Source organism: Trachemys scripta, chromosome 4 (assembly GCF_013100865.1).
Source record: "Trachemys scripta elegans isolate TJP31775 chromosome 4, CAS_Tse_1.0, whole genome shotgun sequence".
NCBI lineage: Eukaryota > Metazoa > Chordata > Testudines > Emydidae > Trachemys > Trachemys scripta.
In genome coordinates, this window is record NC_048301.1 from 11108951 (window position 1) to 11131369 (window position 22419).

The 22419-nt window shown below is 43.6% G+C and overlaps 1 protein-coding gene across 4 annotated transcripts in view; it reads left to right on the forward strand.

Moving 5' to 3' along the window:
• TMEM260 (transmembrane protein 260) overlaps positions 1 to 20450 on the forward strand; it is a 50569-nt gene extending 30119 nt beyond the window's left edge. For 3 of the 4 annotated variants that reach the window (XM_034768492.1, XM_034768493.1, XM_034768496.1), the window contains 12 exons: positions 117 to 230; positions 2879 to 3058; positions 7937 to 7977; positions 8990 to 9073; positions 9832 to 9949; positions 10175 to 10347; positions 12055 to 12226; positions 14106 to 14254; positions 16463 to 16639; positions 17982 to 18035; positions 18549 to 18639; positions 19897 to 20450. In XM_034768492.1, coding sequence (XP_034624383.1) covers positions 117 to 230; positions 2879 to 3058; positions 7937 to 7977; positions 8990 to 9073; positions 9832 to 9949; positions 10175 to 10347; positions 12055 to 12226; positions 14106 to 14254; positions 16463 to 16639; positions 17982 to 18035; positions 18549 to 18639; positions 19897 to 20169 — 1626 coding nt within the window. In that variant the 3' untranslated portion in view covers positions 20170 to 20450. The remainder of the gene's footprint in view (positions 1 to 116; positions 231 to 2878; positions 3059 to 7936; positions 7978 to 8989; positions 9074 to 9831; positions 9950 to 10174; positions 10348 to 12054; positions 12227 to 14105; positions 14255 to 16462; positions 16640 to 17981; positions 18036 to 18548; positions 18640 to 19896) is intronic. The other variant, XM_034768494.1, reaches the window with a different exon arrangement.
• The last annotated feature ends 1969 nt before the right edge of the window (positions 20451 to 22419 follow it).

Below are 22419 nucleotides of genomic sequence, written 5' to 3' on the forward strand. Positions count from 1 at the left end.
ACACAAGGTAGATGCCTTTCCATTGTAAGAATAACCCAGACAGCATTGATGCAGTTTCACTGTGTGTATATTTTGCAGATTTTTCAGAATAATTGTAAGTACTTTCTTCCTTTCAGATATCGAAAGTTGGCGCCTTTTGCTGTGGGCTTAGTTTGTGCAATCAGCACACCATAGTGCTTTATGTGTTGTGCATTGTACTATGGGTTCTGTTCCAACTTTTCAAAGGGAAGGTAGGTAACTCATCTATTGCTGAGTTGAATATGAAAGTGTGTCATTTTTCTAGGGCAGATTGTAATTCTTATGTTTGAACACTTACTGCTTTCCCTTCTGACACTGCTTTTATATTGAAGTATATGTGTATGGATGGCAACAGTTAATGATATGCATAAGCTAGTCAACCATAATCCACTGGCAACATAAAGTCACAATCAATCAGGCTGGCATCACAGCCAAGCATTATGACTTTGAAGGATTTTGAAGCTGTCAGTCACACGAGCATTCTCAGAGCTGTCCATTTCCATTGTAAACCCTTTGGGACAGGGACCCTGTCTTCTGACCATCTATAAAGTAGCTTGAGCATTGTTAGTACTGTGATGAGGATACGGATGGAAGTTCTGAGTGTGTGGAAGTATGAGCATATTCAGTGTTTAAAATGACCTTCCGCAAACAGAAGAGTAGATCAAATTGATGGTGACTGTAGTCCCTTAAGGAGATCGGAGAAGCGTGGGAGCAGTCTGGACCTCACGACTCAGAGCTCCTGGTGGCTGATGGTGGCATGGAAATCCTTTTAACCCACAGGACTAGTCTCCACGTCCTGATTTTCTCCTGGTAGTGAATAGAGGCCACATCTCAATATTGCACAACCTCTCTGCAGCTTTTGACACTGTCAACCACCTACGGCATGGTTGGAATAAACAGCACAGTAGTAAAATTGATCCAGTCATTCCTCTCCAAAAGGACTCAACTTCAACACCTGTCTAAAACTTGTTGGAGAGGGGGATGAGATGCCATAGGCTCTGCTGTCAGCAATACACCAGTAACGCCATACTGCAGATCTCATTTTCCACAAATGCAACCAGCACCATCCCAAGGATGTTCCAAGGCCTGCAAAAGATCAGCTTTCAAATGAAAAGCACCTGGTTCAAACTCAACCGGGACAAGACCAAAGTGATGCTGGTCTTAAAAACTAGTTGAAACACTGTCCTCTCCTTCTGTCAAAGTCCCGTTTGCCAAAGTTGTATAAAATCTCACTATTCTGTTAGACTCATGGTTAAGTATAGCTAATCAGGTAACATCAACGGTGTTTTCCCACCTCCGGCTTGCTAGGAAACTTTGCACATTCCTCCTAGGTGAGGATTGAGACAGAGATCAAACATTTCTTACTTCCAAACTGGATTGCTGTAAACTATTGCCTCTGTCTGGATATGGATGGAATGCAGATGTTTCAGTTTACACAAAATGTGGTGACCCACTTCAATAATAACAATAATAATCCCTAGCTCTTACATAGCGCTTTTCATCAGTAGATCTCAAAGCGCAATAAGAGGCAGATGTTGTTAGCACATCACTGCTGTGGCTTCAGTCCTTCCACTGGCTTCCAGTTTGCTTCTATTGCCAGTTGAAGATCTTGATCCTGACCTTTAAAGCTGTCAACAGGTCAGATCCTGGGTGCATCAGTATCTGTGACCCAATAAAACAGCTGCTCTTCTTTGGGACAAGGCAGCGTACTGGGCCCAGGATGAAATGCATTAGACCTGGGGATAAGATGTTCTGGCTCGTGGGATTCTTCCTCTAGAGGAATGAGCTTCCAAAGGAAACGATGCAGAATCTGACTATATTCAGCACATTTTGTGAAGCCCTTTTTGCCAAAATGTTTCCGCCATAACTGGCATGATGATGATTTAATTATATAATCCCTAAGCAAAGCCTTTTTTTAACCAGAGATGGGTGAAGAATAGACAGCTCCATGAATTCCAGTAGGGAGCTTGCCATACAGATTCAACGTACCTCAGAAATGCTTTAGATACCCTGGTGTTCCGTGCTACAGAAAACCCTATAACCCTATAATAGACAAGTTATTTGATTTAGTAAAATGTCTTCCGAGATTGCTCTATCTCAGTCTTAAGGAACTTTAGCCATCAACTTTTAAACTCCTTTTCAGTCTGTGGGAAGTTGTTTTAAACATTGTCTCTCCCAAAGAAACTCAAATAGGAAAGGAAATATTTTTGTTTGACTAAAATGTAATGAATGACCCCCCAAAAAGCAGCGTGAAATATTCAAGAGTGGGATTTTCAGAAGTGCTTAAAGGAATTAGGAGCAGCAGTCCTTTTGAAAGTCTTGCATGTCTAACTCCCTTAGGCATTTTCAAAATCCCACCCCTGAAATTGAGCAATCCAGTTTAGCCAGTGTGATCATGATAAAGTAAATGGCAGAACCGACTCCTGATGATGGCGGTGATGTAAGCAGTTACATGGGAACAGCTTTTTTTTTTTTTTTTTTTTGCCAGATGGAATACCAGCCAACTCTTAATCACTGGAAAGTGGGTTATCTCAGCCTTGCAGGGCTTCAGCCATCTATGCATGTCATGACATGATTTAAATGTAAAAGATGCAATGCATATGATACTCATGAGTCCTAGCTAATATTATTTGCTTCACTTAAATTTCACCCTGCCATGCAAAGGAGATCAGTTTGATGCAGTTTCCTAGTAATCCACAAAATCGTAAGGTTTAACATAGCATTTTGTAGGGACTTACTATAAATTGAGAGATCAACTCTGTGTAAATATATTTGATGTTTTGCTTTATCTGTTCTTGAAGTTCCAGTGTGATTAAACTAAAATAAACATTGTTGTGCAATATGACACATTTTGGTGCAGGAATTGTCCTTTGGCCATTTGCTGAAGTTGGGCTTATGCTTGTTGGCTGGTTTGCTGCCTTATCTCTATCTGCCTGCCTCGTCCTACCTAAATCAAGCACGTTGGACCTGGGGAGACCAGACGACTTTTCAAGGATTTTTGACCCACTTTCTCAGGGAAGAATATGGGACATTCAGTCTGGTAAGTAAGGTCATTTTCTAAAAGAGAAAAGTCGTCTTGAAGTTATGCAGCAATAAAGCTTTTGCATTCATTTAGGTCAGTGTCCTGCAGGAGAAGTGATGTGAAATGTTAACCTTTAGCACTTTATTCTTGGGATAACTAAGGTGGCTTGGAGAGTGGAAAAATAATTTAATCCACCTTGATGCTCTTCGGGGTACAGTTATTTATTGGAAAATGTACAAGTACGTTCAGATGCAGTCTTGTTACCAGTGTGTATTGGCATGAAGAACAAACAATAGTTAAGAAAGGTTGAAAAGTAAATTTTAAATTACCCTGTCTTAAGTCAAGTTACGCAGCTTCAGTTGTGTTGGTTTTTTAATTGTAAAACTTGGGGGGAAATCTCAACTGTTTAAAAAGTGTCTTAAGCAGTTTTCATTGTTTGATTTTTTTTTAATAAAAAGAATGTACTTCTAATGTATTTCTTAGTATAAATGTTACAGAAAATGAAAGGAGTTTTTTGGTTCTTGACCTCTTCCCCCAATCTGAAGCATTTTGACTGGGCCCCTCTTCCTGCAAATATGGGAGTTAGTTCATACTTATCCATGGAGCTTTGGGGCTTGGCCAGGCCCCTTCCATCCTTGCATCAGGTTCCCTGCCTCTGTCAGCAAGAGGAGAGCGGTTGGTTATTATCCCTGCATTCATGCCTCCTCCAAAGAAGTCATTAGAGAAGAGTGGGAAACTAAAGTCTCATTTGGCAAACCCCACAGGGTCCCAGAACCCAAAGATTCTGTGTAGAAAAGTCCAATGTGCACAGTAGCTGTATCACAGCTTTTTGGTGCAAGCTCCATCCTTGCTATAAAGAATACCACTACAACCTTACCCAAGGACAGCATAGTTGCAGCGTTTCTGGCAAAGGCTGTAATGCTTGCCGAAGGTAGTTTATTCACCAAAGATCCTGCAGGTAGGAAGATAGAGGCTACCTTCAGAAAGGACTTGGAGGCTTCTTCAGCTTTCCCTCAGATCCACTCTGTCAACAACCATCTTCTGAAAATCAGGCCCCTTTAAGCCATCGCAAGTTGGACACCCAGGAATTGAGCGCTAGTCAACTTACTCCATGGCCTGCTCCTACACCACAGGTTACCTGCCTCTGGCAGCTTAGCCTAGCCAAGGTAGAATCCTCACCCAAGGTGATACATACTCTGGAAGCCTCCTTCAGGCCTTCCACCACGTCATAGATGGCAAGAGACTGAACAAGATTCTCTTATTTATGTCAAGTTAGGAATATCAGCCTGGCGAAAACAGTGTTCCAGCTCTTCTGGGTTTCTTGCGTTTCTAACCATACGGTCTCCCACAGTATTCTTGCCGCCAAGTTAAAGAAGTATGGGCTGGATGAATGGACTGTAAGGTGGATAGAAAGCTGGCTAGATCGTCGGGCTCAATGGGTAGTGATCAATGGCTCCATGTTTAGTTGGCAGCTGGTTTCAAGCGGAGTGCCCCAAGGGTCTGTCCTGGGGCCGGTTTTGTTTAATATCTTTATTAATGATCTGGAGGGTGGTGTGGACTGCACTCTCAGCAAGTTTGCTGATGACACTAAACTGGGAGGCGTGGTAGATACACTGGAGGGTAGGGATCGGATACAGAGGGACCTAGACAAATTAGAGGATTGGGCCAAAAAAAACCTGATGAGGTTCAACAAGGACAAGTGCAGAGTCCAGCACTTAGGACGAAAGAATCCTATGCACTGCTACAGACTAGGGACCGAATGGCTAGGTAGCAGTTCTGCAGAAAAGGACCTAGGGGTCACAGTGGATGAGAAGCTGGATATGAGTCAACAGTGTGCTCTTGTTGCCAAGAAGGCTAACGGCATTTTGGGCTGTATAAGTAGGGGCATTGCCAGCAGATCGAGGAACGCGATCGTTCCCCTTTATTCGACATTGGTGAGGCCTCATCTGGAGTACTGTGTCCAGTTTTGGGCCCCACACTACAAGAAGGATGTGGAAAAATTGGAAAGAGTCCAGCGGAGGGCAACGAAAATGATTAGGGGTCTGGAGCACATGACTTATGAGGAGAGGCTGAGGGAACTGGGATTGTTTAGACTCCAGAAGAGAAGAATGAGGGGGGATTTGATAGCTGCTTTCAACTACCTGAAGGGGGGTTCCAAAGAGGATGGAGCTCGGCTGTTCTCAGTGGTGGCAGATGACAGAACAAGGAGCAATGGTCTCAAGTTGCAGTGGGGGGGGGTCTAGGTTGGATATTAGGAAAAACTATTTCACTAGGAGGGTGGTGAAGCACTGGAATGGGTTACCTAGGGAAGTGGTGGAATCTCCTTCCTTGGAGGTTTTTAAGGCCCGGCTTGACAAAGCCCTGGCTGGCATGATTTAATTGGAATTGGTCCTGCTTTGAGCAGGGGGTTGGACTAGATGACCTCCTGAGGTCCCTTCCAACCCTGATATTCTATGATTCTCTGATGGCCTAGATTTGAACTTAAGACCCTCCCACATCTCAGCTCTGCACAATATCAAAACCGCAGGCGCAGCCAAGTGTCCGGTAGTCACCTGCTAGTTCAAGGCTACTGAAGGCATAACGTGTATCTAGCCAAAAAGTCAGACCTGTTTTCCTGACCTGGGACCAGACCACAGTGTTATGAGTTCTTGATAACACTCCTTTTAAGCTGATAGCATCCTTTTTCCTGTGTTTTCTCTCCGTAAAGACGTGCTCCCTCGTCATAATCATGTTGGTAAAGAGTCCCTAGAACCTCTGCTCTTGGAAAGCATGATCCTTGCTTGGTTCCATGATTCCACAAAGGGTCATGTCATTCTTTGTGCTCCAGTGTAATTTTTTTTACCAAGATAAACTCTTTCTTCCATAGCTCACAGGAACGCTTTCTTCCTTCATTTATCCCAAAGTCTGAACACTCAAAAGAAAAAGTGTGGTAGATGGAAAAAGGAGCTGCTACCATTTATCTAACTAGAACTAGCCACTTTAGGAGAACGTCATCTTCATTCATTTTTTCCCATCCCAATGTATGGGTCTGAAAACATGTAAATCCTTCATAGTTAGGTGGATCACATGCTGAATCAATACATATTCAGCTGCATATAAATTAGTTCTAGAAAGAGATTTAACCCATTCAGCACATTTCCACTGCATCATCCGGAGCAGGAAGGCCATCATCCCCCACAGAGGAAACTTACAAAGCTACCATGTGCTCATCCACTAACACCTTTTATATAGCACTAGAGCAGTGGTTCTCAAACTTTTTTTTTTTCCCGCGGACCACTTGAAAGTTGCTGAGAGTCTCGGCGAACCACTTAATGATCTTTCTAAATGTTGTTTGTACCATTAGCTAACCATTGTAAAGCGCTTTGGATAAAAGCGCTGTATAAAAAACCCCGTAATAATAATTAACATTTTTTGTTCTACAAATAAAAGCGCACAACTCATATTTTAATATCAGTAGTTTTACCTTTCTAATGCGATGGATGTGCCCTCTCTCATCCACCACAGCAGCCCCCGAGCTGGGGCTGGGAAGGAGGAGGGTCTCTCCCCGGCAGCCGCAGCCCTGGAGCTGGGGAAAATCGCCTCTTTGGCCACCGCAGCCCTACACATCCCAAATTCCCCTCACCCCCTCTTCTCACCCCACTGCCCCCTCCCACCTACTCCCTATTCCCCCCAAGGCCACTACTTCACCTTACATGTGTATCTTCTCCAGGGTCCAGGCACCTAATTAGTGGAGCCACGCCTGCGCGACTCCACAAATTAGGTGGGTAGCCCCTTCATTCTCTTTTGTCTGGCTGCCCAGGCGCGCACCTTAGAGGGAACTGTCCGCGGACCACAGTTTGAGAACCTCTGCTGTAGTGGCTTGACCTCCAGTCTTCAGCAGCAGCATCCGTCAGCAGGAAGCCGTTCCACACACAGATGCCAAAATAAATACTGCTAATTGTAGGGAAGGGGAGAATCTTCTTCCTGTCCTACTTACTTCTTCTTCCGTTAGCTTTTCCTTACTGCTCACGCCATCCTGAATGTCTCATATTAGGTGGATGGGGATTGGGGTCTAGAATGGAACGTCTGTTAGGTGGTGGTTTCCTTTTTGGGATTGTTCTCTCTCCCAGTGTACGGTAGGCGAGGTAAGTTCTGTTGCTACGTCTGCAGTAGCCTCTTCTCAGGTCCATGTATGTAGTTAATACAACTGAATAAAGTGCTATTGTGAAGAGTTTACTTTGCTGCTAAGACTTCTGGGTTTCTATGCAGCTTTGTACAGGGTGGCAGGAGAGCAGAAGGGGTATGGCCAAGCCCTCAGGACACGTGGACAAACACGAGCTGCTGCCAGTATTCAGGAAGAGAGGTGCAGCCCAAATATCTCAAATTGGGGGAGGTGTAAGTCCCAGAAAATAAATAATTTAGTAGTAAATTTCCCATTTGGGCTGATATTTTTACTGTCTGTGAATGGCTTCTATGTGTTTTAAGACATGGGACAACACCCACGTATGACACAGATTGTCAGGACAGTCATAAAGTGGACCTAGGATGCACTTGCATGTTGTCAGTTAAGATTCTGCTAAGATGTATAATATGTTTTTGAAAGGGTGGAAGAAATGGTAATTTTGTAGTATTTGAAATGAAAAAAGTTCTCATTGCATGCATGAAATACAGTACAATTGATAACTGGATGTCAAAAGGAATGTAACCTGCTGGACGATTATATCACAGCAAAGCTTCCACTAGAGCTTTGTCTTCAAAAACGTAAGTTCATCGCTATTTTTTGTATTATGGTCATGCCCAGAGGCTCCTGTTGGGGTCCCATTGTACTAAGCACTCGCACCTATACAATGAAAACACAGGCCGCGCCCCAAACAGTGCCCAGTCTAAGCATATGTTTTTTCTAACTTTTGTGTCTAGGCCAAATCAGAGGAAGGACCCAGTCTGAGAGACATGTTGCTGTGAGTAAAAGCTTTAACGCACCCCAAAGTTGTGGGGTCATCCCTGTTCCCTCAATATTCTTTGTAATAATCATTCCTTTCCTGTAGTTCTGAGTTTATGGACTTCATAGCTTGGGTGGGGGATGTCTAGAAAGTATGTGGCCATGTTGGCATGTGTGTCTAGGCCCAACTTTGCCCCTGGGATGAATGCACATGACTCCTGTTGACGTTAATTCTCTATTAAATAAAAATACCAAAGGAAGTGGGTGGATGCTGGGACACTGGGGTTTTTCGCTGCTGCCTAGCAGACGTGGTACGTGCTGTATAAGTCAGAAAGTGCTGTTCTGGAGCAGGAAGGGCTAAATTCCGTTTGCTTCACGCAATCCAAGTATGTAGGCTGGGTGCTGGAACGCCCTGCAAAGGGAGTAATTTTACCACCAGCCTCTGCAGTGGCGAGGGAGCTATTTCTCTGGCAGCTACTTCAACTTTAGGGCTTCGGTGACCTGTGGTTGCTGCACCCACCCATCCCAGGTAAGAAGAGCTCATCACTACAATGTGCAAAGCAAGATTCCGCCACTCACCAGCCGCTGTCATCAAGAGCAGGGCAGCTAGCTAAGAACTAGAGCAGGCTTAGCCCAGACTAGCTTTGGTGTCAGCCAGCCATAAGTAACCGAGCTTTGTTCTGATTCGCCTTCCTCTGTAGTGAGGAGATTGTGGTGCAAGAGGTTAAACGCACTCTAATGCACTTTTGAGAAGCACCCAGACCAATGGATGGGCACTGTGCTGTATAATTAAAATAAGGGCAGGAAAAGACAGTGTTTCTCCTTTTCTCTCCGCCCCCCGATGGTTGGATGTGTCATCTGAAATGATGTTCATTCCACTTTTTGAAATACAAAACATCTTGGTTGCAATTTCATATAGCTATATCACAACGCAACAGGAATAAATGACACTGTGCTTACGTCGTACTTTCATTGACATTTTGTGCAAACTGTGACTTGGGGGGATGAAATGAACATTGATTTCTCCATAGTTCTCAGGTAACACACATGAAAACGGAACTTTCCTTTACTGTCCCAGCCCTTGTGATGGTGGCGTGGTTACGTACAGCAGTGCAGTAAGTCAGAGTGAATATGCTCTCTTTTGTCTTTGGTTATCAGCTGAATGATAGTTTTAAGTAACGTTTTTCTGCACTGTGCCAATACGGAGCATTTTTAATCACAGCGCCCACTTTCAGGGAACCTGCTGTTGGTGTCTCTTAATTAGACAAACTTTACTTGTTTCTGATTCTTCTACATTAAACTTAGGCTTGGTCTACACTACCCGCCCCAATTCGAACTAAGGTACGCAACTTCAGCTACGTGAATAACGTAGCTGAAGTCGAAGTACCTTAGTTCGAACTTACCTTGGTCCACACGCGGCAGGCAGGCTCCCCCGTCGACTCCGCGGTACTCCTCTCGCCGAGCTGGAGTACCGCAGTCGACGGCAAGCACTTCCGGGTTCGACTTATCGCGTCCAGACTAGACGCGATAAGTCGAACCCAGAACTTCGATTTCCAGCCGTCGAACTAGCTGGTAAGTGTAGCCAAGGCCTTAGTGTTTAATGTGTAGCTCTGGAATCCTTCCATTGGTGGTGCACTTTTAAAAGAGAACTTTGATCTTTAGTAATAAAAGAGAATTGTAGAATCGTAGGACTGGAAGGGACCTCGAGAGGTCATCTAGACCAGTCCCCTGCACTCATGGCAAGATGGAGTTTATCTAGAGGCCAATTCATTGTCTTAAATATATATATATATTATTGTTTTTTCAAGATAAATATTACTTTTCTGTTCTCCTTTTAATCATTTTCAGAGGAACGTTATATTGTTTCTTTTAGGGCTAAGCAGGAGAAGTCATCAGTGATATGGCTATTTACTGGAATGCTCTGCATTTATTCGTTATTCTTTGCTTGGAGGGCAAATTTGGATATTACAAAACCACTCTTTATGGGTGTGGTAAGTTTTGTGTTATATTAATTTTACAAAGAGGCACTTATTCTGTTCAGTGGGCTACCCTTATCTATCCTTACTTCATCAGAGGGTGCAGGTCTAGACGGTGCCACATAAAACTCAGTCAGAAATACAGTGCTTTCGCTGAGCACACTGTGAGCTCTGCCACGTACAAATAAATAATGACAAGCCTGTCAGCTGGGTCCATCCTTGTTGTGTTTTGTGCCGTAGGTGGAGCGATTTTGGATGCAGAGCAACGCAGTGGTTGCTGTTCTAGCGGGACTAGGCCTGGCCTCTCTTGTCTCTATCGGAAATACAGTGCTTGAGAACAACCGTGTGCTGCAGTGCGTGGAGTGGCTTTCCGCTGCTGCTCTTGTTACTAATCAAATATATGCCAATTACAGGTAACAAATACCCCAGAAATACTTCTTGACGAGACCTCATGGCCCTGTTACACTGTTAATCTCGGATTCGTTGTGGCCCTAACCATACTTCTCAATTCTCAAATGCTTATAAAACTTTAAAAGGCCAATTCTTGGCAGTGGGGTGGATGGTTTGGGGTGATTCCTTGGATGGACTCAGAAAGCGTACAAAGGCAGTAAAAGTCTGGGGCCTGTTTTCTTTGTTGGCTTTGGGGAAGGAAGGTCACAGGTTCAAAGCCCACATCCAGAGATGGGTTTGGAGACAGTGCTGTCCAGGGCCTTTCTGGCAGCGTCTTGAAGACCTTTTGACGTGCAAGTGCTGTTTTGCCTCCCACTCATCCTAGAGAAGCACCATTCTGTCCTGCAGGCCCTCCCCCCCCAGCACCCAAGACCCTGGAGCCATCACCCAAAGTGGCCTCAGATTATTTCCATAATCAGGTCTTGTGGATGCCATCTTTCTGATCCATGCAAGGGAGTGCACTCCAACCCTGTTGGTATCACCCTTTCCATCCTTCTACACTGCCCCCACTGTCCTATGCTTTGATCTCCCTTTATGGCAGGAAAACAAATCCCTGCTTTTAGTGTTCCAGCCTGACTGCTAGAGCTGTCTGGAATATAATCTACTCCATTGTCTGCCCTTACTCCTTCTCTGGGATCAGAGGTGCCACTCTGGACAGAGAGCTAGGGCCTCCTGGAGCATCAGAAGAAAAACATGGAGGTGAACTACACTGTTTTCAAACAAACAAAGCAATACATTTGCATTTTATTTCAGTAAGAGGGGGGTTACACATTTCAATTGGCCCGAACAGCCATTTAAACCTTCCGCTGCTCTACTCCAGCTTTCCACATGCCTTGCCTACCTCTCTGGGTACTTTGGGGGAGTTAAGGTCTCACTAGGGTCCTGTTCCATGGCCAAACCAAAGATTCTCCAGCTTGGGTATGAACTAATTTCGGGTGGCTGCATGCTGAAGGAGAAAGGTTGCAAGAACCAGCAGCAGTGAAGTGTGGGAGGTGTAGTATTCATGAGTTCCTTCCCCACAGGCAGCTTCTTAACGTACAACTGGCCTCCGAGGCATGTCGGCCTGGGCTCTAAAGTCATTCACCAGCCTATCCCAGAGCTTGTGACTGTGTGGGGTCTATGCAGTTTGGAAAACCACAGACATTTTGAGTTGGAGCTGCCTGTTAATGTTTGTTTGTTTTAAAATGATCCACCTTCTCAGCTGGTATAAATCTGCCCCTCTCCGTCTGACTTTATATTCCCATGCTGAGATTCTCAATACAATGAGTATTTTTTTAAAGCTAGAAAAATGCTTTTTAATTGACACTATCAGACATTTCATTGTACGGGCACTTGCAGCTAAAACTAATAAATGCTTGTCTGGGTTATATGGCCCAATAAAAATGGGAGGTTACCATGTATTCATTTACAGTTATTTTAATGGCTCATATTTCTGCCACCTGCCTGCCATGTGACCTGGGCAAGTCGCTTCAACTTTTGTGTCTCATTTTCCCCATCTGTAAAATGGGGATTGTGATCGTCATAAAAGGCTTTGTGGTCTGTGGGTGAAAAATACTATTGACTAGCTAGATGGGTATTATTTTTATTTCTGACTGCCTATCGAATAAAATTGTTTAAAGCCCCATCAATGTCTATTCTAAGATGTTTATATTTTGATGTCTTCTGTTAAGCATTTGTGACCAAAGCCGCAATTACGTTGTCGATAAATTTGCAAGGAACCTTCTGGCCTCCATGCCACCTGATGCAATAATCTTGCTCAGAGGAGACCTAACAGGGAATTCTCTTCGTTACCTTCATTATTGTGAGGAAATGAGGCCCGATGTCACCTTAGTGGATCAAGAGGTAGGTAAATACGTAGGAGGCAATCCAAAACTTTGCTATAGAAAACAAACGCAGGTTCAGCTTTTCACTTTTTCCTTATGTTTCATTTTTCTGATTTATAACGTTGTTTTATAAATAGTCTCCTTTAGTTCAGGGTCTAATTGAAGTTTCCAAGCTCTGAGACCTGAAGCGACTGGGCTTGACTCAGAAGACGTGTTCAAACCATGGAGGCCCATTTTCTCTATTGCAAGGCTGTGCCTACAGCACTCCTCCAGAGTGGCACGAAGTTTCGCTTGAACTTTGTCGCTAGTGTGTTTGGCTTTGAATGGAACATGTATGCCAACAAGATGGCAGTGGGTGTGAGGGAGAAGTGAAGAAGAATATGGCAAATCTGTAAATGTAAAAGAAAAGTGTTTTTTCACCTGTCAATGCCGAGATACCCGTATCAATGTGTTTATGCAATGGCCCATGATGTTTCCACATGGTTAGCCATGTTCCTTTAATTTAATTAAAAAGATACATTTTCTCAAGGTAACAAGCTGTCCAGTGTGAGGTCTGCCCTTGGGACTAGCTGCACGTAACTAAAACACAGTTCTGGGCTTGCACAGTTTGTAGAGGAATGATAGAAAGTAGTCTGGATCCATAACCACGAGTCACTTGAGTTTGGGGCTATTCTGGTGAGGCAGGTGAAATGTTCAATGAGATGTTCTCAAACGCAGATCCTTGAAAGCAGCCATGGCAATTCGCCGTCTCACAGAGGGGTTCTGTGGAGCGCTGCCATCATGGGAAGCTTCATCGTTTATTGCAAAAGATTGCTTCCTCCTTTCCCCAACCCTTGTGCCCAATCTGTCTCCCCTGGTGTGAGATCATACCTCTTGCCGCACGTCAGTTTTGCCATTCCTTCCCCCTCTCCCCCCACTTCTTCCACGTACCGGTTTCCTGGGAGGAGAGCTCTCAGCAGGACATCATCATACCCCTTCCTTGAAGAAGAGGAAGAGCTCAGTCAATGGTGCCTCAGAGGCAGATGCAGTGACGGGACACTGATCAGTGCTTCTCCCTCCTGTGCTCTCTTGTCGGTAACATGAACAACAGGAGTTGGAGGGGGAATCGGCTGCCCAAGTAATTGATAACTGAAAATGTTCAGATGTCACTTACAGCCAATATTTGTGCTGTTTGGGATGTTACTGGACCTGAAGCCTCTTGTGACTGCCCAGTGAAGAGAGAGACTCCCGTGGGTGCAGAAGGGCACCTGGAAAATGTTAAAAGGGGGAGCAAGTCTGAGATCTGTCCCCACAAGGCATTGCAAGAAGGTAGCAGGTCCTTGGCCCCCACCCCAAGCAAGATGCTGACCGCAGTATGCCAGTGATGGGGTTTGTCATTTTGTACAATGTTGCGGCTCTTTTCCTGCACTCTGTGTCATTTGCAATCTTGTGGGTGAGATTTTTCCAGGCTCCTAGTTGTACAGTTTTTATACAACTGCCTTGACGAGTCCTTTTATGTTTATATCTGTAGTGTGTTTGCTGGGTTTATTTCATCCCCCTTGTAGCCCTAGAAGCACGAAAGAATTATTTAACATGGAAAAGGAGATCACTTATTTCACTTTGTCGCAAATGAGCACTGAAGCCTTGAAAGTGTAAAATTATCTATATTGCAAGGTTTTTTGATTTGCCTGCAAAACCAAAACATGCTGCCTAATGTTTAACCAAAATTTAGCCTCTTTGCACATCTCTAGTCAGTGGATACATTTACACACGCAGAGAGGTTTTTCTACACTCTCTTGAGCCTTTTTTTTTTTTTTAATCTGTGCAAACTTACATTTTTGGTGTGCGTGCGGGTGGGGAATTTAGTCTTAAAGTTTAGATCATTTTAATCTTTTTTTTTTTTTAATCTTTTGTGGTAGATGATGACTTACGAGTGGTATTTACCAAAGATGGCTAAGCATTTGCCAGGCATCTCTTTTCCTGGGAGGCGGTGGAATCCTGTAGAAGGAATATTACCCGACGGAACGCTCACGTTTAATCTCCATCATTTTCTCAAAGTAAATAAACAGTAAGCATTTCTTTCCTAAAACCTTTAAGCTTTTTTCCTAAAATTGTTTACCTAGCAGCAACTATTACATTCCAAAAGACCAATTGTCTACACCGACTTCCCCACTGATTTAATTGAATATCTAGGCTGAAATAACACTGTCCAGCTATAAACTTTATTGTTCAGGAGGAAAAATAAAAGGTGATTAACAAAAACTGCTTTTAAGATCTTGGCACAATTCAGTTAAAAAAAGCAAAGCTCCTACATACTTGAAATCACCACAGGTGTAGAGAACACTTGTCGTTTCCCCTTCATGACACTGCGGCCATCTTAGTAGTATAGAATGAATGTACTCCAGGAATAAACATTGTACAAAAATAGCCTGGTAAGAGCAAAGAAAGGATTAAACACTCACATGAATAAGAATAGCATCCGCATTTTGACTAGCCAGGAGAAACATGGCAAGGGCTTCAAGGCATAAGATGATTGCCAGGTGTGGTCAGGAAGAAATGTTTCCATTCCATGGTGTGGTGGTTCCCAGTTGGCCATGTGCACTGGAGGGGTCTCCTTACTTCTGAAGCATCCAGTGTTGGCCATTCCAGAAGTGCAATATTGGATTGAACATCAGACTAATCCATAGAAATTCCCCTTCTACAGTTAAATGGCCTTGACAGGCATGTAACAGCAGTAGTTTCGATATTCAAAGCCCAGCAAGTCAAATGCTGTGCATATTACAACGCTATGCCAATAACCGTGAGCACCTAATGAATAAAGATTGTGACACACATAAGGGTGACCATTGTATAAGGATGGGCAATATAGTGCTGAGTGTGCAACTGCCAGGTCTCCTAGCTGCAGTTCTCGAGGACCAAGCTGTGTGGTCTGGACACAGGACTGGGACTGGGAACTCCTGAGTTCTGATTCCAGTCCTGACAAAGGCTACATCTGCAGTTCTGAGCAAGTCAGTTAACGCTGTTTCCTAACACCAACGTTCTAATAGTGTTGTTCTGCATTAATTGATAGGGATAGAAAACCTTGCCTATGATATTGGTCTGGTAATTTCCCCTTTTTTTTAATATAAGTAAGTATTTTAACAGTTGATCTCTGGAAAAAAACTGTTTCTGTGTGTGTGTGTGTGTGTGTGTGTGTGTGTGTGTGTCTGCGTCTGTGTGTTGTCAGACTTTGATACACTCCTTTCAACCTAACTGGTTCAGCTGTTGAGCTCACAGACTGCAAGATGACTTCGTTTGCTATCTGGTGCCCAGTGGTAGGGGTGCTAGGAATACCTTAATAGATTCAATGGACTGGAAGGAGGGGAGGTGGCTTATGCAGCACTGGCAGGTACGCCCACATGCAGCTGCATGGGGAGAAGGCGGAGTCATTGCCTACGCTTTGGCATAGAAAGGGTTACATTCACTCTGCCCTGGACAGCCCCTTCTTTGAGTGCACCCTCTGTTGCCGCAACCTCAGCAGACAGTGTGTGAGTTGAGCTCCCTTCTGCCCCGCATCAGTGCTTCTAGGGGGGATGGGCCATGTTGTTCCTGTAGACTCCTCCCTCCTTCGTGAGCCCCCCAGCAACACCTGAGGAGGAGACAGACCAAGCTATTGCTCCACTGAGTGGAAGTCCTGCAGGTACTGCAGCCTGTCTCTCTATGTGCTAGTGTACACCTGGCTGGCCCCCGCCTGGAAACTGAATAAGGAGCCCCCTCCACCAACACAAGCCAGGGGAACAGGGCTCCCCCACCTCCTCACTCTCACACACCTGTTAGTCGAGTCCTGCCCATTTCAAGACTGTCAGGGAGAGCCATCTCCCCGCACCTGATCATCCAGCCCACCACCGGCAGGGCCCATTCTCCCTCCTAACCACCCTGGAGATCAGCAGATGACTTGTTTGTCACCGCTGCTGCCAACAGGAGCCTCAGGACAAAACCATCTGCTGCCGGCGTCAGGGCTGCTGCGGATGGAACAGGCGCCAGGCAGGGGAGTCATTATCTGCTGGGATGTTGCAACAATCCCCACTTCTTGTCAGTCCCAAGTAGCACATACTCACTGGACACTGGTTTCAGATCTTCTCCCAGTTCATTGCCTGCGCATTATCCCAGATGCCGTGCTTTGTACTTGTCGACACTCGGGAGGAACTGTTTTCCACTGTAGTGGCGAGTGACGCCGTGAAAACTAGAACGCTGGAAGCGTTTACAAATAACGGAGTCTCTCTCTGTGTTTTGACAGTAAGGAAGCATTTGCGTGCATAGGACTTAACGAAGGGGACTCAACTTGGAGAAAAAGCTATTCACTTTGGCCATGGGGTTCCTGTGACAAATTGGTTTCTTCAGGAACTGTTTTTAACCCAGGAGAGTGGTTACATCTTACAAGGAGTCTCTATAACTGGACTGAAGACTATGGAAGGTATGAAGCGCGGCTGTTTCAAATCTTATTTGTCTTTCTTGGTCTTGTAAATCATGAGGGACTCTGCGCTGTGTCTTCCTGTTAATTAGTCTTCTGCTACCAGCATAAACAGTGGGGGAGTTGTGTGCTGCAGTGTTAATTCACTTAGCAGTTCACCTTCAGAGAGCTAGGCTCAAACACTGATGAGGTTACAAGTGAAAATTGGCTTAGAGGTATCATCAGTGTCTTCCTCCACCATGGTGAGTGTGGCACCACTTTCCAGGATTAATCGTGTCTGTATGAGGGGCTTGGGAATGGGCTAGTGAGGATCTTTAGGGCTGGTGAGGTACTTCATAACTATAGATTTGTTGGCACGTTAAGTTGAAATTGAGGGGCAGCCACACAACTCGGTAGGGTCTTATAAAGCCTTTTCCGGTTATAGTCAGTGCTGTGATCCCTTGTCTTCAAGAGCACAAAGGCCCCTAGCCAATGGAGCACTTAAGCGCATGTCCTTAAATACATCTCTATTCAGTGGACTACTTAAGCACATGTTTAAATCCCAGGGAAGTCAATGGCATTTAAGCATATGCTTAAATGCTATGCTGAATTACAACTTCTGTTCCCCAACTTAAAAACAAAGTAGTCGGGTGTTTTAAAGTGTAAGATTATAATCTCAGTAGTGCCTGCTTGAAAGAAAGATGCTATTTATATTACAGTGTTAAAACTATGAGACATAGTCCAGTTTGGTGACTCACTGGGCTCAGATCTTCTTTTCCCTGTTCACAGGGGCCAAGAGTATTAAGGACATGACTTATCTAACTCCCAAAGCATCACAAACAGCTATAAAGGGTGCTTATATCAGGCTACCCAGCCTGAAGATAGTCAGGGTGCTGTGAGACGTATAAAAGGAGCAGCAAGAGATTATATCTAGAGAGAAAAATAAGGTTTATCCAGGAGCAGGTTCATTCTGAATTCCTTGCTGCTGTGCCCTAGACTTCATGGCCACGTTCCTTCTGCTTAGGTGATTTATAACCTGAGAAGTTGGCGGGGAAGGGGTTTTGTCGTAGAGTGCAAGATGATCGTGCAGTGGGTGATATGCATGGAGTCCAATGGAGGGGGGGAGGGATAGCTCAGTGGTTTGAGCATTGGCCTGCTAAACCCAGGGTTGTGAGTTCAATCCTTGAGGGGGTCATTTAGGGATTTGGGGCAAAATCAGTATTTGGTCCTGCTAGTGAAGGCAGGGGGCTGGACTTGATGACCTTTCAAGGTCCCTTCCAGTTCTAGGAGATAGGATATCTCCATTTAAAAAAAAAATGCAGTGCTGTAGGCAGCATGGTTGAATTTTACTTGAATTGTTTTTTAGGTTTGATCCATCTTCATGGGAAGCTGTAGCAAATGAAGAGATGTGGCAAGCCAGGTGAGGGTCTCTTCACTTCCCGGCAACCCACGGCTAATGATTTCAGTTTGTTGCCATGGAACGCATGTCAAAGTGGGTGCTGTAATAGCGGGTGTTGCTTTGCCGCAAAGTGAAATATTTCCCCCTCAGAAAAAAATAAATGTCTGGAGGAAGACTTGCCTAACAGGAAAATTCCCTGCATCCTATGGATTGTACATCAGCTTGATGAAATGGTTAGAATGGAGTGAATTCTGTTGACTAGGTCCTGCAGAAATGTGGATTTTGCTGTAAATGTCTCGATGAAGGAGAGGATAGTTTGGTGATAGAGTGAGAAAATAGATTTGTGTCAAATGTAATCCACAGTAAACTTTCAAGTGGAGAAGAGATGGGCTTTCCTATACCATTATAAGGGGCTTTTGGGGATGCATCTTCCATGAGACAATATTGAAGGTTTTGCCTGTTCATATGAAGTGACCTAGTTGTATTTAAAAAATGATTATAATTGTCGTGATAGAGTTTATTTCTGTTTTCTAGGATGAAAACAGCCTTCTTTATCTTTGACCTTGCAGAAACTGCTAGCGTGTCTGCAGATATAAAATCCCAACTTTATACCTTTGCATACAGTGTAGGTAACTTTTTGTCACCTTTTTTCCTGTTGTTGTTGAGCTGTCTCTAGTGCTCTGATACTAGGCAAGGTCCAGGGCACGTACAGGTAAGTCGCATCTTAGGCGCATTTAACATGCGCGAATTCAGCTTTGCGCGGCCGGCAAAAACGGGGGGGAAAAAAAGAAAAACAATATAAAAACCGCATCTGTAGTGTGGGCGATTCTGCCCGCCATTGAACTCAATGAGTGTTTCACTATACGCGGTTTTCCCTTTACACGCTAACCGCGGAACGGAACCCCCACGTAAGATGAGACTTGCCTGTATACATAGCTAGATAGCATGAGTGCTGGATGTGTTCTTGTTCATCCAATCCAAGTCTATAGCAAATTAAAAGGATTGTTCAGGGATTTTATCCATTCCTGTTTCCCTCTTTAAAAGCCTGCCCCAAACAATTGCAGCAGCATCTTCTGGATGGTCATTCAGTTAGCAAATGAAGGTGATGCTAAAAACAACCTAGCTAGCACCTTGTTTTGTAGAATGATGTACTCCTAAACCATGCCAATTGAGCACTGCCACAGCGCTGAGCCAGCAAATTCCAAAATCTTCTTTCTGGAAATAAATTCACACCACTAAAAATATTAACTGTGACCTCATTAGTGGCTCATTGGTAGTACCTTACTGGTAAAGGTATTAAGTGATGCACAGTCGCAAAACTAATCATCTCCGTTGGTAGAGATGAGGAACATCTTAGCCCAACAGATGAACAGTTAATAGTTTTCTTTAAATTGTTCCCTACTGTGTAGCATTTTGAAGTTTGTTGTCCCCTCTTCAGGCGGATTCTTAAGCACTTGCCTAACTTTTGAGCATGTGAATGATCCCATTGAAGTCAATGGACTGCTTAAGTCCTGTTTAAGATGTCCCGACCTTCTGAACTATTGGGTAAATGTCTTTCCATGCGTTATAGTTGAATCTCTTTTCCATAGTATAACAACTCTCTCAGGGAAGTATATTATGTCATGGAATGGGGTCATATCATTCATTTGCAGCATTCTAAAAAAACTTTGCAGTGCTAGTAAGTGACATATTTTTGCCACCCAATGATATTCCAACTCATACTTCTCTGCATTACTACTAGATTGATTTCACAGACATGGCATTCTAGATTTTGGCTGTCAAAATAATATTTATCATGTGTGCTTTCTTAACTCTGTAAAATTCTGAAAAAGCCACTAAAGAGAGAAATGTGTGTGTGCTTTATATTTTATTTATTTTTTAGTCATACAAGGAAATCATCAATTCACATAAAAACCACCCAGTCAATTGGCATAAAAACTATGCGATAGCTTGCGAAAGGATGCTGCGTCTCCATAAGGTGGATGTGGACCCTGAAGTGTTGTTATCTGAAACTGTTAAACATTTCCTCCTCTATACGGAGAAAGCAGAGGATGATCCCCAACGAGCAGATATTTTGCAGGCTGTAAAACACCTGAAGAAAGAGCTGCAGGGGCTGAGAAAAATGAAAAAAAATCTGAAGCGGCTGGCGGTCTAGAACCCGTTTGTGGACCTGCTTTCTGAAGTGTTAAAATTCTGAAGTCGGGAGGTAAAATTGAATCCGTTATTAACAACATGAGAAGGTTTTTTAAATACGACAGAACTAATAGCGGAAGGAAATCAAGTGGTCTCCTGGATGGAAATGTAGCACTGTTCTTTCTTTTGCTGTCGCCAGATGAAGAGTTCTGGTAGCCAGCACGCATTTCACATTGATTTGTGTAGAAAAACATTTGTTACCAAATTAAGCATTGTGTTTAAAATAAATAAATAAATAAAAAAGTGAGGAAGTCCAAAATACCGTGTATGCAAATACGTCCATTGATTTTATTTGATATGTATAATTACTTCATAAATATATGAAATTCATTTCCTACAAAAAGTTCCTTCTGTTGTCGAGTTCCAGCTATGTAAAATATCTCTATTTTGTATATCTTTGTGTACAGTATTACACACTGCCATTAGAGAGAGAGAGAGAGGGTGTGTGGGTGTTTGGGATATAGGATCATTATTCATAGTAAGTGAACCCATGATTTAGTTACCCAAAGTTATCCAGAAAGAGTGCTGGTAAAACCTTTATACCTCACTACACTCTCACACATCCTGTAGATGTCACAGATGCTACAAAAAAATAGTTTTAGGAATGTTTTAGAGCATTTTAGCTGAACTATTTTTTGTCTTTCCTGTAGAGCCAAGTGAGTTGGTTACCATGAATCTAACTGTGTCAGGCTCAAGGGACCAATAGAATTGTCTAAAATTGACTTAAAATAGCTGCCCTATATTTTATTTTGTTACTGATTTTGATTCCTTTTTCTTTGGTCCTTTAAGGGCTAAAACTGAGTGCTGGGCTTCCACTGACAAGGTAGGAATTTTACCTTCCCAGTGATTATAAAGTTCCTGTTTCTAGCCCTCAGGCCCTTGAGATATTTTTAGATTTAGAGAAGCTGTGGTTGGCCCACGACGGAATCTTGGTGGAGGTAATTTTGGGGGGAGAAAGAGGAAACATTTATGTGGCAGGTTGATTTTTTTTTTCAATAACCACTGATCAAAGCCACCTTGGGGTTTGGAACCTTAGAATAAGTGGAGATTGTGAGCAGAGTGCAGGAGAAATGGTCAAAGGTGCACCATAGGTTTATCACATGGCTCTGCAATTTATTATATGGATTTCCCCCCATATATATATTGTGTATATATTCTATATGTAATATATCTGTCTGTGCATGTGTGATTCTGGACTGTTATTACACTTACCAGCCCTGATATTTCTCAGATATTCTTCATGTGTAGGTCTGTTTTTTTAAATGTAACCACTTCATTTCCTTCCATAGAGGCTTAAGTGGACACTGGGTACTTACAGATCACACTTCTATCTGAAAATTCTTACCCTCCGGTTGTTTCGTTACTATATTAGAGAAAAATATTTTCCTCTCTTTCTTTCCATTTTGGTTACCATGTACATTTGGCAGCACGTTTTGAATAGTCGGTGGCTCAATGTTTATGGTGGGCGATTTGCAAACACTGAGAAGAATGGGAACATGTGGTTATAAAACCACAAAAATGGCCAGGGTGACTCAGAGCTTGTCTGCACGAAAACTTAGTTGTGAGCAAGTTGAGGTGCTAAATGCACTAAGCGCATGCGCCGAGTATCCATGTGGACCCTGCTGCTGCGCACTAAACATTTCCTTTGATCTGTGTTCCCTTTGGTCCGCTTTGATCTATCTCACTTTGACATGGGAGGAGGGAGCTTTTAGCATATGGCAGACAGTGGGTGCGTGACGTGGGGTTGATTTACACCTCAGCTTGCCACGCGCTAAGGCTTCATGTAGACAAGTCCTCAGGTGTGTTTTAACTCATTGTTTTGCAGCTGACTAGATTTCAGGTTGATAGTACCCTTCCATTTTGTCAATTACTGTATAAGTAAAGCATTCATATAAAACTACAGTATATCATACGTCCCTACATACCAGCCTTTTCAAATGAGCATTCTTCTCCCTTCTCTTGATCAGTCCTTCAGCACAACGGATGACATTAGGAACCCTGGTTTTTTGACTGCTTTTGTTCCCTATATTAATCACAATCCATTCAGGCAAATATAGTTAGGCAATTTCTGTCTTGATTACATGCCCCTTCTTAGCTGCAGCGTCCTGAAATAATTTGAAATCTTTGTGGATTTTAATGCTTACTTGGGAAAGAGCAGAGCCACACAAAGGCCTGGTCCACACTAACCCCCCACTTCGGACTAAGGTACGCA